At 34.5% G+C, this 14,495-nt stretch overlaps 1 protein-coding gene across 2 annotated transcripts; it reads right to left on the bottom strand.

Annotated features, from left to right (window-relative positions):
* Positions 1–434: 434 nt before the first annotated feature.
* LOC134235205 (putative E3 ubiquitin-protein ligase UNKL) lies at positions 435–12,759 on the bottom strand. 2 transcript variants are annotated; one of them, XM_062717334.1, is made up of 16 exons: positions 12,609–12,759; positions 12,320–12,529; positions 10,577–10,866; positions 10,127–10,262; positions 7,347–7,464; positions 7,106–7,190; positions 6,836–6,972; positions 6,599–6,685; positions 6,176–6,337; positions 5,359–5,578; positions 5,059–5,178; positions 4,789–4,937; positions 4,346–4,564; positions 3,571–3,666; positions 2,926–3,090; positions 435–2,696 (listed from the first exon to the last, which is right to left on the bottom strand). In XM_062717334.1, exons 1-16 carry the CDS (start codon positions 12,728–12,730, stop codon positions 2,535–2,537), a joined length of 2,478 nt encoding a protein of 825 aa, XP_062573318.1. In that variant the 5' UTR covers positions 12,731–12,759; the 3' UTR covers positions 435–2,534. The 2 variants fall into 2 exon arrangements, with proteins under 2 accessions (XP_062573318.1, XP_062573319.1); XM_062717335.1 differs by having other exon boundaries at positions 6,182–6,337.
* Between the last annotated feature and the right edge of the window lie 1,736 nt (positions 12,760–14,495).

Genomic DNA, 14,495 nt, shown 5'->3' with positions numbered 1-14,495 from the left:
TTCCATATTTGGCTATAGCATCTTTATTAAAGGTCAGAGTGACCTACTTTTTGTGCGAGACACACCTTCTACCCAAGATGTATCAGCTGACAAAGTTTGGTAACTCTAGGCCTTATAGTATTAAAGTTATGAGCCGGACACGAGAAAAGCTAACAGACGGACAGACGGACGGACACGAAGCTTATAACATAATACGTCCCGTCTTAAGACGGGCGTATAAAAACCTTCCTTCTTGATAAAACCTATTTAATTGCCTCAAAAATCTGTACAATAAAAATGTGTATAACAAAACAGTTGTATTGGATTTAATATGCTGGGACAGAGTTCTATTTCCAATGTCATAGTGGCTCCCAAATAAATACATAGGTACATGTATTTACTGCAGTACATGTATATTCAAATGTTTTACTATGGGAAAAAAAATCAACACAATATTTCAATTCTGATAAAATTTTATTTTTACTTAATCTACAATTTGTTAAACAAAATTCATTTTCTTCTGGGGAAAAAGAGGAAATTTCCTCAACAATCTATTCTGCATTTTTTTAATAAAGAGTAAGCAGTAGAAAAATACATCATCCAGAATGAAGAAAAACCATTATGTAATACCATAACAAATGAATTAATTCTTCTCTGAGAAAATTTTAAATATACAAGCTTGTATAAACTAAATGTAATTTTAATTTGTGTTAATCTCCAAAACATTGGTACAAACCATCAAAAGTGCTACACAATAGACTTACAGAATACTGGGACAATCTCAAAAATAGTCAAGTGGGAAAGCCATCCCACAATTCTCTAATACAAGATACACTTTTTCTCTTTTCCTCAATAAATATATAGCCTACCCCAGTCTCCTGCAAAACCTGGTGTTTAAACATATTAAATATTATTTTGTGCAAACCATATTTTGTTCTATATAAACACGAGAAAACATCTTATTTCAGTCGATGACATTTTCAAAGTTGAAAATGATAATATGTTGGAAAAAAAGAATATGTGGATCCAAGCATAAAGTGAATTTATTTTCCTAATTGAAATACTACCTTATCTTGTTTTTTTTTTTTTGCATAGCATTGAAGGCTAGTCGATGATTTGTGAGTGAAAAACTGTGATAAGGCTTACAGTTCAAAATTCTTAAATATGACTAATGAGAACTATGTTTTATAAACTATCAAATGTACACCCAATGCCCTTACTCCTTCTTCTAAGTGTATGAGCCAGCATGCACAAGATCAAGAAGCAAGGACATACAATTTCAAAAAAAATTCCTTAATTAGCTTTTCTTCCTATTTCTTTCAGGCAAGGATGGCACTTACATCAACCCCCAAGACATCAGACATCTCTCAGTCTATTTTTTACGACTGGATTCAATTCTTTTCATTCTATTATCAACATTGAGTAACACAACCACTTTTAAAATCCTATCAGCTATCCAGTAGCTTGAAGTTTTCTTAACCAAAATCTTTTTTTGTTTTAAAACAAACCATACAACAAATTTCTAAACAGGGGAAAAAAATGAAAATGAAGACAATTTCAAGTAACATGAAAAAATCTATGTATAGTAATGGTGAAATCAATTGACAGCTCTGCCAGTGGAGAGTATAGACTTATTTCATATATCCATTTTTATTTCTTTTAAAAATTATCTTAACATTTTTATGGATCCTCTCTTTGTTCAAACTTCCTTTTGGAACAAAATTTTCCCTCCTCATGTTTTACCTCAGTGATGAAATGTACTGCTTCAAGGCAAAATTCTGTTGCCATGGAATCAGAATGAAGATAATGTAATGTTATAAATTTCCTACATAATAATACACTACTTTTCAACTCCCAATGAAAAAAAATTTACAAAGATGGACTGATTATTTTTTTGGAATGAATAAAAACCTCATTATAGTATCAAGTCATATAGCACTAGTAACTCAAAATAATTGGAAACCAAACATAAACTAAAAAAAATAAAAGAAACAAAGTTCAAGAACAGTATACATTAATTTACATAGACAAATACTCTAAAATATGTAAATGAATGATCATTATTGAATCACAGACTGACAAAACAAATCCCTAGTAAGTATATTTACATGTATTTATAAGGCTCACAGCTTGCACCCATTCTCTAAAATCTCCCTCTCTATTGCATATTGTTAACCAGATATTCATATCATCAAAATTCATTTCAACTCATGTAATAGGTACTAATTTTTTGCTTGTATGTGAGTTTGAGTTCTATATCATTGTAAATGTTGAAATTCCATGTGTCAAAATACACAAAAACATGAAAATTCTAGCAATCTGTACAAAGTATAAATAAGGTACGCACCGATTATTCTGAAACAACCTTACAAAAGAAAAATAAAATACTATCAGTACAAAGCAGACCAAATTTACAGTTTAGGGGAGAAATGTCCAGACTTTAAATTCTTTAAATATAAGTTTGCATCTTAATAATATGAAAACCTGCTTAACAAAGCGTCAATATTAGCACTTGAGTCACTAAAACAATTTGAAGATCCTAGTTATTCCCGCCATTACAAGCGGTAATTGGTCCGTTGGACATGACACAAGGGGCATTCGGTGGATTTTCCAGCGCACGCTTCACACATGACCCTGTGGTTACACGGCACACATGTAATACTACGACTCCTATCCTGACACATAATACATTTCAGGGTCTGCTGGTACATGATCACCTGTAAAAGAAACGGTCAATAAATATCCACTCCCAGGACAGGCATCTAGCCTTTGCGAATTAAATCACAGATAACTCACATGATATAATATCTTCCGTATTTTAAACATTTTTTATTGAAATTATATCTGCTGGTTCATTTCAAATAAACACACTTTTAATATGATTCTGAATGCACAAATCGGTCTTTAATTTCACGTAACACTTTGTTTACAACAGATGGGACCTACCTTGTCTAATTTGTCCATATCCATTCTAAGTTGTTGCTGTATCTGTCTGAGCTGAGGAATAGGTAATTTTTCTATCTCGTTCACCTGATGAAGTAATCTTACACTATTGGATCCACCACCCATTTTATCCAGATCTAGTTGTATCTTTGATATTCTTCCAAGAGCCTGTAAGGAAATTAGAAGTCTTCTGAACAATTCAAGGCAACGACTTCATGTTATAAAATTAATAATAATTCACAAGAGTTGCAAAATAAGTGTAAATTCCTTCTGATGTTGAAAATTAAACAGACAGAGAAGACTCATAGTGAACTATTTTTGTCTGACCACCTCATATTGACCTACCTTGTCTCTGTTTCACTGCCTCTCTTATTGATCTACCTCCTCCCTCCATTTAACTTTCCCCCATTACTGACTTACCTCGCTCCGTTTGCGCCCCCCCCCCCCCCCATTATTGACTTATCTTGCCCCTCTGTTTGTCTCCCCCCCTCTATTGACCTACTTCGTCCATTTGTTTGAGCCCATTATTGACCTACCTGATTTCTCTGTTTCTCTGACTTCCCCCTCTTTTGACCTTCCTCGCCCCACTGTTAGACCCCCCCACTATTGACCTACTTTGTCTCTTTGTTTGACCCCCGATAGACCTACCTCATCTCTTTGTTTGACCGCCTGAGCCTTTTCTTCCTCGGCTGATTTGGCTTTTCTGAGGGATTCCTCAGCCTCTCTCTTCCATGCTTCACAAGCCTGAACACAACAAAAACATCTCATGCAATAAAAAAAAAAACATTTCAATAAAAAGATTTACAGAAATCTGTCCTTCAGATCAGATACCAGTTCAAAACTCCTGCGCACATCAACATTAATATCGGAAATTAGACAGATGCATGCAAATATTCAACTCCCAAATATATACAGAGTGAGAAATTGACAAATACAGTGGTTTTACCTTAAATAATTAACAAAGGTTTTAGCCAATCTTTTAATTTAAGGTCAAAACCAGTGTTAATTGTGATATTATGATTAAAAAATTATGGAACATGATGGACAAAAAAATGTCATCCATAATATGAATATGGGCAAAGAACAAGGCCAAAACAAAAAAAATTTCTGCAAAACATATTTCAGAAAATGTCATTTAAATTTAGCGAGAAAAAAAATTATAGGGCAAATGTGACTGTGTCAGGGGAAACAACTTGTCGTATTCTACACTTACACACTCTCTGTCAAAATTCATGAAAACACAGATAATTTATGCCAAAAAGTCATTACTGAACACATAATTTAAATAAGTTAAATTTACTAACACCTATTATAAGGTAGTAAACAACCAAAAATAAATAAAACATTAAACACTCTAAAATTTTCATATAGATAAGAGAGGTCATAATTTTTTGTTTAAATAAGGTACGACTGGCTTCCTTACGCTTTTCGCCTGAGAATAAGCCTGCTCCCAGTGTTCTTGTCTTGTCTTGTAATGCTGGAATTCCTCACGTAACTTTTGCATATCTGCTCCTTGAGAACTATTGGATAGATTGGATGAGGAATACAGTGGAGAGTGCGGGCCCCCGGGGCCACTTCTAGGAGACATCGAATTTACGTCGCTAAATTTGTTGTGATTGTGGTAACCCAATAAGGAAATATTCTACAAAAAAAAAAAAATTAATGCACTGATGTCATGCCAAGTTTACACATAAAACAATGAGATTATCATTTTATCTGAAATGACACATTTATTTACTGTGTTCTATCCTTCCTCCTATACTCTGACAGCAGCTATCTGGCTCCTTGCCTTATTTATATGAGGTTATTCTACACAAAGCATTTTTTAAAATCATAATTATTTTAAAGCTAAACTCTTCTACTCACTGGTTCACCAGAATCCTGTTTTTGATTTCCTGTCAACAGACCATGAGAAAAGCTACCAAAGGGGGAGGGAGGGGATTGAGAAAGACTCCCAATACTTCCCCTCTGAAGGCCTCCTGGGATACCTATGGGTATGGACTGTGCACCAAAACCTGAAAAACAAAATGTACTAGGATATTATATTTGTATGTGCTTAAAGCTCTCCACCATAGAAGTTAACAAGTAAGCCATCATGTAATTTATTTAGCCCATTTCACACATAGATTGAATTACCTGAAGTTGGTATTCCTGCACTTAAAGAGCTACTAAGGGAGTTAATTTCATCTTTATCTAGTTCTCGGTCTATACTGTTGATATCAATATCATCTAAACATAGGTCATCCAAAGCATGACCTACAATGTACAATACAGTAAATAAAGCTTCTGTTTGAAAACATCAAAACTCATTATATAGCATAAAGGTTAACAAATCATTAAGGTAATCCAACTCAAAATTTCTATGTTTTTTAAAGTCAAAAACCTAATTCATCCAATTTTTACGTAAATTAATTATTTTTTTTCTGGTATCCTTACCTATTACAGATCCTACGGTATCCCCTGGGGGGTAGAAGGCCGGGGCGAGAGGGGACATAGTGGACACATTGGGCTGTTGATTTGCTACAGGGCTGGGGGTCGTACTAGTGGAGAAGGTCAAACTGTGCAGCATCAGCAGATTCTGTTTACGCTTAGCTTTCTCCACCAGATCAATTGTTTGGTCAGAATCTATAGACTGTAACTGTTGACGTAATTTCATCTGAAATAGAAAAGTAAATTACATTAAACCCTTGGCTAAGTCAAGCACCAAATGTAATAAATAATCAAATGAATGAGGAAAATAAGGCAATGATAGTACACAAGAAACAGAGGTAAGAAAATGCATTGAATGAAAAATTCATGTATGACTAGAGCATGTCATGCAGAGTGATGAACAACCTATTTAAAGGTGTCAACTCAATCCTCATAAACTGAACTAAACTAAACTAATAAATTGAAGAGTAGATGTGAACTCAGTCCTATGTAATAAACTGAATAGAAGGTTTGAAATAAATCTTAAGTAAATGAAGTGGATGAAAACTCAATCCAGATGAATTAAATGAATTGTATGTATGAACTTGTTCCTGATAAATTGAAGTGTAGGTGTAAACTCAATCCCGAGTAATAAACTGAAGTGAAGGAGTGAACTTAGTCCTATCAACTGAAATGTAGGTGTGAACTCAATCCTAAGTAATAAACAGAAGTATTAGTATGAACTCATTCGGATATCCTAAGTAATAAACCAAGGTATAGGTGTGAACTCAATCCTGAGGAACATGAGATGACGATGAAGGATGTCATCTAAGTTCCTACTTACACTGACCATTTGCGAGTCTTCTCTCTCTGACCCCGGGGCTCGCTGATAGAATCCTGAGTCTGACGTAATACTACTAGAGGTGCTGCTAGATCGACCTTTTCCTATTGGCTCTGGGAGTGGACTACTGGTCTGTAGGTGTTGATTTGTTGCTATATTGTTACTCTACAAAACAAAGTCTCTGTCACAACACCAGTCTAAATGTACATTATATTTAATTCATTATTAAGACTTTGGAAAGGCATATACAGGTACATTTAATGTTTTATGGGTATTATTCACTATGTCAAGCATTCAGAATGTCCAGCATTTAGAATAATCTTTTTTTCAAATATTGAAGATTTATCACCTCAGTTTGTACATAATGAACTCTGGTAATTAAGCATGTTACATTTTATAATGGTTCTGGAATAGTATAGTACTTACAGTGATAGTAGCATAAGGAATACTGTTGGCTCGTTCTTTTCCTATGGGAACCGGTAATTTAGGTAAACTACTAGAACCATTCTGATTCTAAAAAAAAATTCATTTGTACATTCAATCTCAAATCTATTACTCTTGGGGGAAAAAAAAAACCATTTGAATCTGTTTTCTGATAAAAAGAAATTGCCTAACAAGCAAAATTATTGGAATTGCACAGATTTCTGTGAATCAAAAACCTACTGATTTAGAATGGGGATCACCCGTGTTGAGTGCGTATATCGTTTGAGGGTTCTCAGCTATTGGTAAAACTGTGCTCATAAATGCCGCCAGAGAATTCTCACTTGTTGACAAAACATCTCTCTGGGTAGTTATTTCCTCTGTAATCAAAGAGAGAAACAATTTTGTTACTGAAAAGTAAAAAAATCTAAACACAAGACTGTGTTTCAGCTCTTCTCCAATATAGATTCTTTGTACACTATCTCTATAAAACTGAAATGCAATAAATCTTACGTTCCACGTGAGCAAAGGCACAAAATGGCCCCCTTGGACAATATCCTGTCTGTACCATATCATTACACTTAGTAGACTTGTAAATCTGGTGGGAAAAAATGAATATATGACAAACGTAACATCAAGATACATAGTTTGTTATTGGATTGAACTTTCATTTAAAGAGCTTACTATGAACAAGATTAAACTGCTGAGATTTTTTATGCTAGATACAATAATGGCTTTATGTACACTGCCTTACCTCGGGGTGGAACTGTTGTTCTGTTCTCGTGTGACAGTAAGCACAATTGTCACCATTCTCACACTGTGTCGGATCGCCCCAGTCATCACCATGTTTTACATTAGGACACGGGGTCGACCTAACACATTCACAAAATTTACAATTACTTAAAAAATATCCTGCATTTACTTATTTTGCATACGTGGATAGTTACTTTTAGTGACATTTAGTAGTTGAATGTTTAGTCAAAGTTTGTCAATTTTGATGATATTTATATATCATATACGGCTATCATATACATGTACTGACCAGCTTTGCAAATGTGCTATTATAATTGGGTATACCTTTATATGCTCCATTATTTTAGCATGTTTACTATTACTATGAATCTTAAATTGGCCAAACACACAAAGATAATGCATGTTGTGCAGCATATCAAGAGAAATGCAGTGGATGCTGCATGTGACCTATTGACCTCTTCCCCTGGATTACTGACCATTTGAAGCAAGGAATTCCCAAGAAATACTAAGTACCACACTAATAAAATACATATTTAGATTATGAAAATCACAAAAATTTACAAATTTTATCAATTTTATCCATCCAAAGTTCTAATCAATCATTTACCAATTCCAATAACTGGTTATTCAAGATAACATTTTCAAATCTGAACCTGCATTTGATATAAATACAGAATCTGGATAAATGAAATGTTAAGATTAATTTTATTTCAGAACGGTGAATGTAACCATAAGCAAATTCAAATCTGTCAGAATTTGAATCAGTGTAAATAAACTGGACATGAAGTAAAGAAAAGTGTGGGATTTCAGGAAATTCATCAATATTACAACTCTATAGTGTGAATGTACTTTAATCTTTTAAGTTATTGCAACCTTTATTAATGACAAAATAAATCAAGTAATAAAAACCTTCTGGTCTCTATTTCTACTATTAACTCTAACAAGAGGCCCATGGGCCACATCGCTCACCTGAGAAGCTTTGACCATTCTGTTCTTTACCAGATTTTACCCTTGTTATACATAATGCATCCCCACCCTACCCCACTGATCATAATTTAGACATTTTGAAATCTACACTACCCCATGATCCTTCCATGGGCACATATGTTTCATTTTTTGGCCCAGTGGTTCCAGATAAAGATTTTCAAAGATTTTTCCTATATATTTCTATGTAAAACTTTGATTCTCTATAATGGCCCTGCCCTTCCCCCGGGGGTCATGATTCCTACAATTTAGAATTGACACTACCCCAGGATGCTTCCACATAAGCTTCACTTTTTCTGGCCCAGTGGTTCTTGAATTTTCAAGATTTTTCCTATATATTTCTATATTAAACTTTGATTCCCCATTGTGGCCCCGCCCTTCCCCCTGGGGTCATGATTTGAACAATTTAGAATCTACATTATACCAGGATGCCTCCACATAAGTTTCAGCTTTTCTGGCCCAGTGGTTCTTGAGAAGAAGATTTTCAAAGATTTTTCCTATATATTTCTATGTAAAACTTTGATGCCCATTGTGGCCCCGCCCTTCCCCCGGGGGTCATGATTTGAACAATTTCTACACTATACCAGGAACGTAAGTTTCAGCTTTTCTGGCCCAGTGGTTCTTGAAAGAAGATTTTCAAAGATTTTTCCTATATATTTCTATATAAAACTTTGGTTCCGCATTGTGGCCCCGCCCTTCCCCCGGGGTTTATGATTTGAACAATTTAGAATCAACATTATACCAGGATGCCTCCACATAAGTTTCAGCTTTTCTGGCCCAGTGGTTCTTGAGAAGAAGATTTTCAAAGATTTTTCCTATATATTTCTATGTAAAACTTTGATGCCCTATTGTGGCCCCGCCCTTCCCCCGGGGGTCATGATTCCTACAATTTACAATCTACACTATACCAGGATGCTTCCACATAAGTTTCAGCTTTTCTGGCCCAGTGGTTCTTGAGAAGAAGATTTTCAAAGATTTTTCCTATATATTTCTATATAAAACTTTGGTTCCCCATTGTGGCCCCGCCCTTCCCCCGGGGGTCATGATGTGAAATTTAGAATCTACTCTATACCAATGCTTCCACATAAGTTTCAGCTTTTCTGGCCCAGTGGTTCTTGAAAGATTTTCAAAGATTTTTCCTCTATATAAAACTTTGTTCTCCATTGTGGCCCTGCCCTTCCCCCGGGGGTCAATGTGAAAAATCTACACTTACCAGGATGCCTCAGCTTTTCTGGCCCATTTCTTGAGAAGAAGATTTTCAAAGATTTTTCCTATATATCTCTATATAAAACTTTGGTTCCCCATTGTGGCCCCGCCCTTCCCCCGGGGGTCATGATTTGAACAATTTAGAATCTACACTAACCCAGGATGCTTCCATATACGTTTCAGCTTTACTGGCCCAGTAGTTCTTGAGAAGAAGATTTTTTAATGATCCGACCCTATTTTTGTCTTTTCTTGATTATCTCCCCTTGCGAGGGGATATGTCCCTTCATTTTTACAATTTAAATTTCCCTTTACCCAAGGATGCTTTGTACCAAGTTTGGTTAAAATTGGCCCAGTGGTTCTTGAGAAGAAGTCGAAATTGTGAAAAGTTTACAGACGGACAGACAGACGGACAGACGGACGGACAGACAGACGGACGGACGGACGACGGACAAAATGTGATCAGAAAAGCTCACTTGAGCCTTCGGCTCAGGTGAGCTAAAAACTGAACATTGACACTTATAATTTATGGCTTATTAAAGGTTAATGTTTTTCCTCAGCTTTTGGCAAAATAAAAACAAAATGAGGCTTTACCTGTACTTGCATTTCTTTGGACTTCTTCGCCTGTCTCTCGTGTTGTGATATGACGGACAGGCATACCCCTGCCTACATAACCGAGGAGGCCTCTTGCACGGTTCTGTTTTATAGTTTGCCAGTACATAATTTGTATCTACAATATAATACAACTTGTTGATGGGTGCACTGCCTGTTGATGCTAGCTGGTATCAAAATTTCCAGAGGGCCTCTAACCTAGCAGTTTTTTTTCTCTCTCCCATTAAGAACTTCCTTCATTGTTAATTAATCAATATTTTCACCATAACAACAGTGATCAAGTTATCAACCTGTTATATTTACCTGTTATTGTGGTTTTGGATTTCACATAAATCATTAACATCAGGTGTTATTATTATTATGTCATTATTCCTTTTCTCATTTTACAAACATTGTATCATTATATTTCCTTCGGGTTATAAGAATGCTTACCATTCCACTTTGGGTCCTCTGCCAGAATTTTGTCCTTTTCTAAACTACTAGGGGTTCCAGAGGAAGAACTGAGTGAAGCCTTCAGATCTGGGGTCTCAATTGCCTGCAACTCTCTGATGTCATAAATTGGGGGTCGTAGGTCATGGGCTCCATGTGCAAATGCACAATGTGGCCCATTTTTGACACAGTTTCCCTTGGAATCTGTTTCATAGACACAAGTTCCTGTTTTATAATACCTCAAGTGGTACCTTCGCTCTGTGTCTCCAGCTGTTCTGTGTAGAAAGGGGCACCTGCAATGTTGACAGCAATACTAAACTGTCACAGGTGAAATCTTCACAACATTCATGTTTAAAATACAAACTGACATGCATGCAACAAATCTTCCTAAAATAGATTACACAGAGATATTTATTTTCATACCTATTATATTGCATTCGTTTACTTTTGGGTTGTCTAACACAGTTCTGTACCAAGCATATTATAATGAATAAAAACGATGACTATTATTTACTGCTGGAATAATTAATTAGTATATAAGATTTTTTTTACTTGATATATTTTTAGACATTTTTTCATATTGTCTAGGACTTTATTCATGCATAACATGACAGCCTTGACAACTGTACACTGTGACACAACAATAAAACATTCCACAAATTTTAATGCACAGCACTTTATAACCTTCTATTTATTTCACATTCCATTACACATTATCCTAATTTTTAATAATTGTTTACTTTCTTAAAGCTTACTTCACTTTGATATTTTGTTCATAAAAAAAATAAATCAGTAATTCTATCAAAGAAACTTTAAAATCTTATAATTGATTTGAAAATGCCAATGCTAGGTATCATAATGTATATGTGATCCATTTGACATGTAATCAGGGTTCATCTTTTGCAAAACTAGTACTAGCATTTTGTTATAGATTAGGTACTGGGTTTTATTCCTTTGACAATATATTGTTGCAGACTTTTTAAAAAAATTTTCTCTACAAAAATTCACTTCTAAAATTTATTACTTATTTTATTTCTTAACTTTTCTGAGCATTTTGCTTAGCTGAAAATTCATTGTTGTTTCGTTGGTGGTGAAGTTCAAGGTTACATCACTGACACACTAACCCTATTGCTCCAGTACGCATGACTTGAGAAAACAGCTGATTGAAATAAACATTTGGAAAGCAACCTCTACATTTTAAAATAATTTTTATGTAGTATGGTCATTTAATGTAATTTTGATATTCAGTCAGATTTTGTCAACCCCTGCTCCTGGGGTATTCCGGTATCTGATGGAGTTGGTTTTATTTACGTGTTGTTTTTATAAATAGATTGGTAAACATACCGTCAACACAATGAAAACTTTTTTGCTAGACCAATGTTTACCATAAAAGTTATTTTAATTTTATCAAAAGTAAATGAGAAAATAGTTTAATTATTTGATCCATTGTCAATTCGTAAATAACGGAGAAATAAAACGCAATTTCTGCAACTCCGCATTTTCCAACAAAATGGCGGACAATGTTTACAATATGTCAGATTGTTTTCCTTCAAAAAATTGAATATATTCTGACAAAACAGCATTGTGATTGATGTTTCTTGTCATAATACAACAAAGTCTAACAGGAAAAACAACTGTCATAAAGTCTTTTCACGAAACAAAATGAGAAATCTAGTTTTCTTTCAGTGACCAAAATATTTCCCACCAAAATTTGAATGGCGGCCAGAAAGACAATAAGGTACTCACTCATCCCCATCAGGACAAAGCCCATTCGTATCGTCATATTTGGTACAGTACACGTCTGGACTGTAATTAAAGGTTCCATCTCGTTTCCGAATAGGTCTTCGTCGTCTTTGATTCATAAAATGCCAGTGAAAGCAAGTGAACGGTCTATGCTGTGTGCATTTGTGTTGAAGAAATAACGGGCATTGTTGTGTTCTAAACTCTTTTAAATATCTGAAAAGAGACAGCAAAGTAAGTAAAAACAATTTAAGGCAGTTAATATGATCATCAGATGTTGTTCAATAAAACTTACAAGTAATGTTGCGGTTTTTCTGTTTGTGCTTGAACCGCTGGGCTTTCCGACGGCATTTTTGTTGTCAATATTTTCATAACGCGCATCATTGCTGCGCAGTTGTGAAATGTCATTGCATTCATTGGCGGAAAATACCCATGTGGCTTAGTTCACGACCTTTTCGCTAGCGCGCACTTGTCAAATTTCGAATTCTCCGAAACTTGACGAAATAAAATAAATCGAACATTAAATGGTGCTCATGGGAAATTGTGCTTTCTACTCCTTTCGTGTATTTTGCTATACTATATCTATAATATTTATTTATAATGCCTTTCTTCATGTTCTTTTAAACTAAATGTACTTTTTTTGGTTTTCAGAATTCATTGAATGGACCTTCAAAAATAAAATTGATATGTATACGGTGTGTATATGAATAAATAGTGACCAAAATATGTCAAATTACTAAAACTGTCGTTTCTCATCAATTTATAATATGCTTTTAAATACGCCTTTTAACAGGGCTTTGATCTTGCTACATGAAAACTTCCAAATACAGTTATATGGACTCCAAGATATTTGTAGCCAGATACAAGTCTTTCAAATTATTTTGAAACATATGTTTTTGCACAATATTAAACAAGCTTCATTAAAGGTCGTAACTTGAGGGGTTTTTTCCCGAATGTTTACCGATCAGAACAATACTTTTCAAGTTTAGAAAGTCTATTTGAATATACCTTTACCTGATGATGATAAAAAATAAGAGATATGAAACAGACCTAAATGACAAAAATCTATATAAGATTAAGATATTTAACCTTTCAAATGTGCTCAAGACGGAAAGAGTGAGACTGATTCATAAATCAACGGGCCAACGTTAACACTGGTCTCACAAACAAATCTTGATAGATAAATTTGCTATAAAAATACATTGGCATCAAATCATTAATTACCTTGGTCCAATTATGTTAGAGCTATTTTAGATGAATGTGGATAATCTTATTTCTGGACGACACTACAAGAATGACCATGTATGGTTTAGCATGGGTCAAAAATCGAGTACTATAGTAAAAACAATACTTGTTTACCAAAATATCCATACCTAGAAAGTAATGTTTATAATTCATCAAAGGGTTTTACGGGTATCTATCAAATTTATGAAGAAATACACATGTACCCTAATCAGAAAAAAAACTCATTATTTTGCCTCGAAAATTTTTAACTTTGCTTTGTAGATACAACCATTACATTAACAATTTTAACCTTTAATTTTTTTCCCCCGATTTTTATGTCCCTCCCCCTTTAAAGATTCGGGGATATATAGTTTTGCCGTGTCTGCCTATCTGTCTATTTGTCGGCAAAAACTTTAACCTTTCCCTTAATTTTTGATTGGTTGGATTTTGGTATGACCGACATGTAGAATTTTTTTTGGTCAGATTAAAGCGATCTGAAGGCCTGTGTTTCACACGTGCATTCCTTGTGACAAGACCCTTCTTAAATCTTTGGGTATATATCAACATATTTACTTCTTCACCCTGACTTTGGAGTTTTACCCACCTTTTCAAAAATTTACCAACTTTGACTTTGGCCATAATTTTTGAACAGTTGTTGCTAGGCCCGGGCTTCCATACTCTAAATTTTGTATTTTGACAAGGCCTTTCCTTGTGTATAAATATTTTTACCTTTTGATCTTGACCTTGGAGTTTTACCCCTTTTTATTAAAACTGTAATTTTGACCATCACTCTTTGAATTTTTAGAACTACGTCTAGGGCTCTCATACTTCATACACCTAAATCACTGTAAAAAGAACTTTCCTTGGATATATTTTTTTTGTTTTTTGACCTTGACGTTAGAGTTTGACTCACTTTTAAAATACTTTAATCGTGTTTATATAAATAACTCTTGAACAT

Source organism: Saccostrea cucullata, unplaced genomic scaffold (assembly GCF_032062105.1).
Source record: "Saccostrea cucullata isolate Sc308-1 unplaced genomic scaffold, CSIRO_AGI_Scuc_v1 ctg23, whole genome shotgun sequence".
Lineage (NCBI taxonomy): Eukaryota > Metazoa > Mollusca > Bivalvia > Ostreida > Ostreidae > Saccostrea > Saccostrea cuccullata.
The sequence above is the reverse complement of the archived record's forward strand: the minus strand, read 5'-3'. Positions and strand labels throughout refer to the sequence as shown.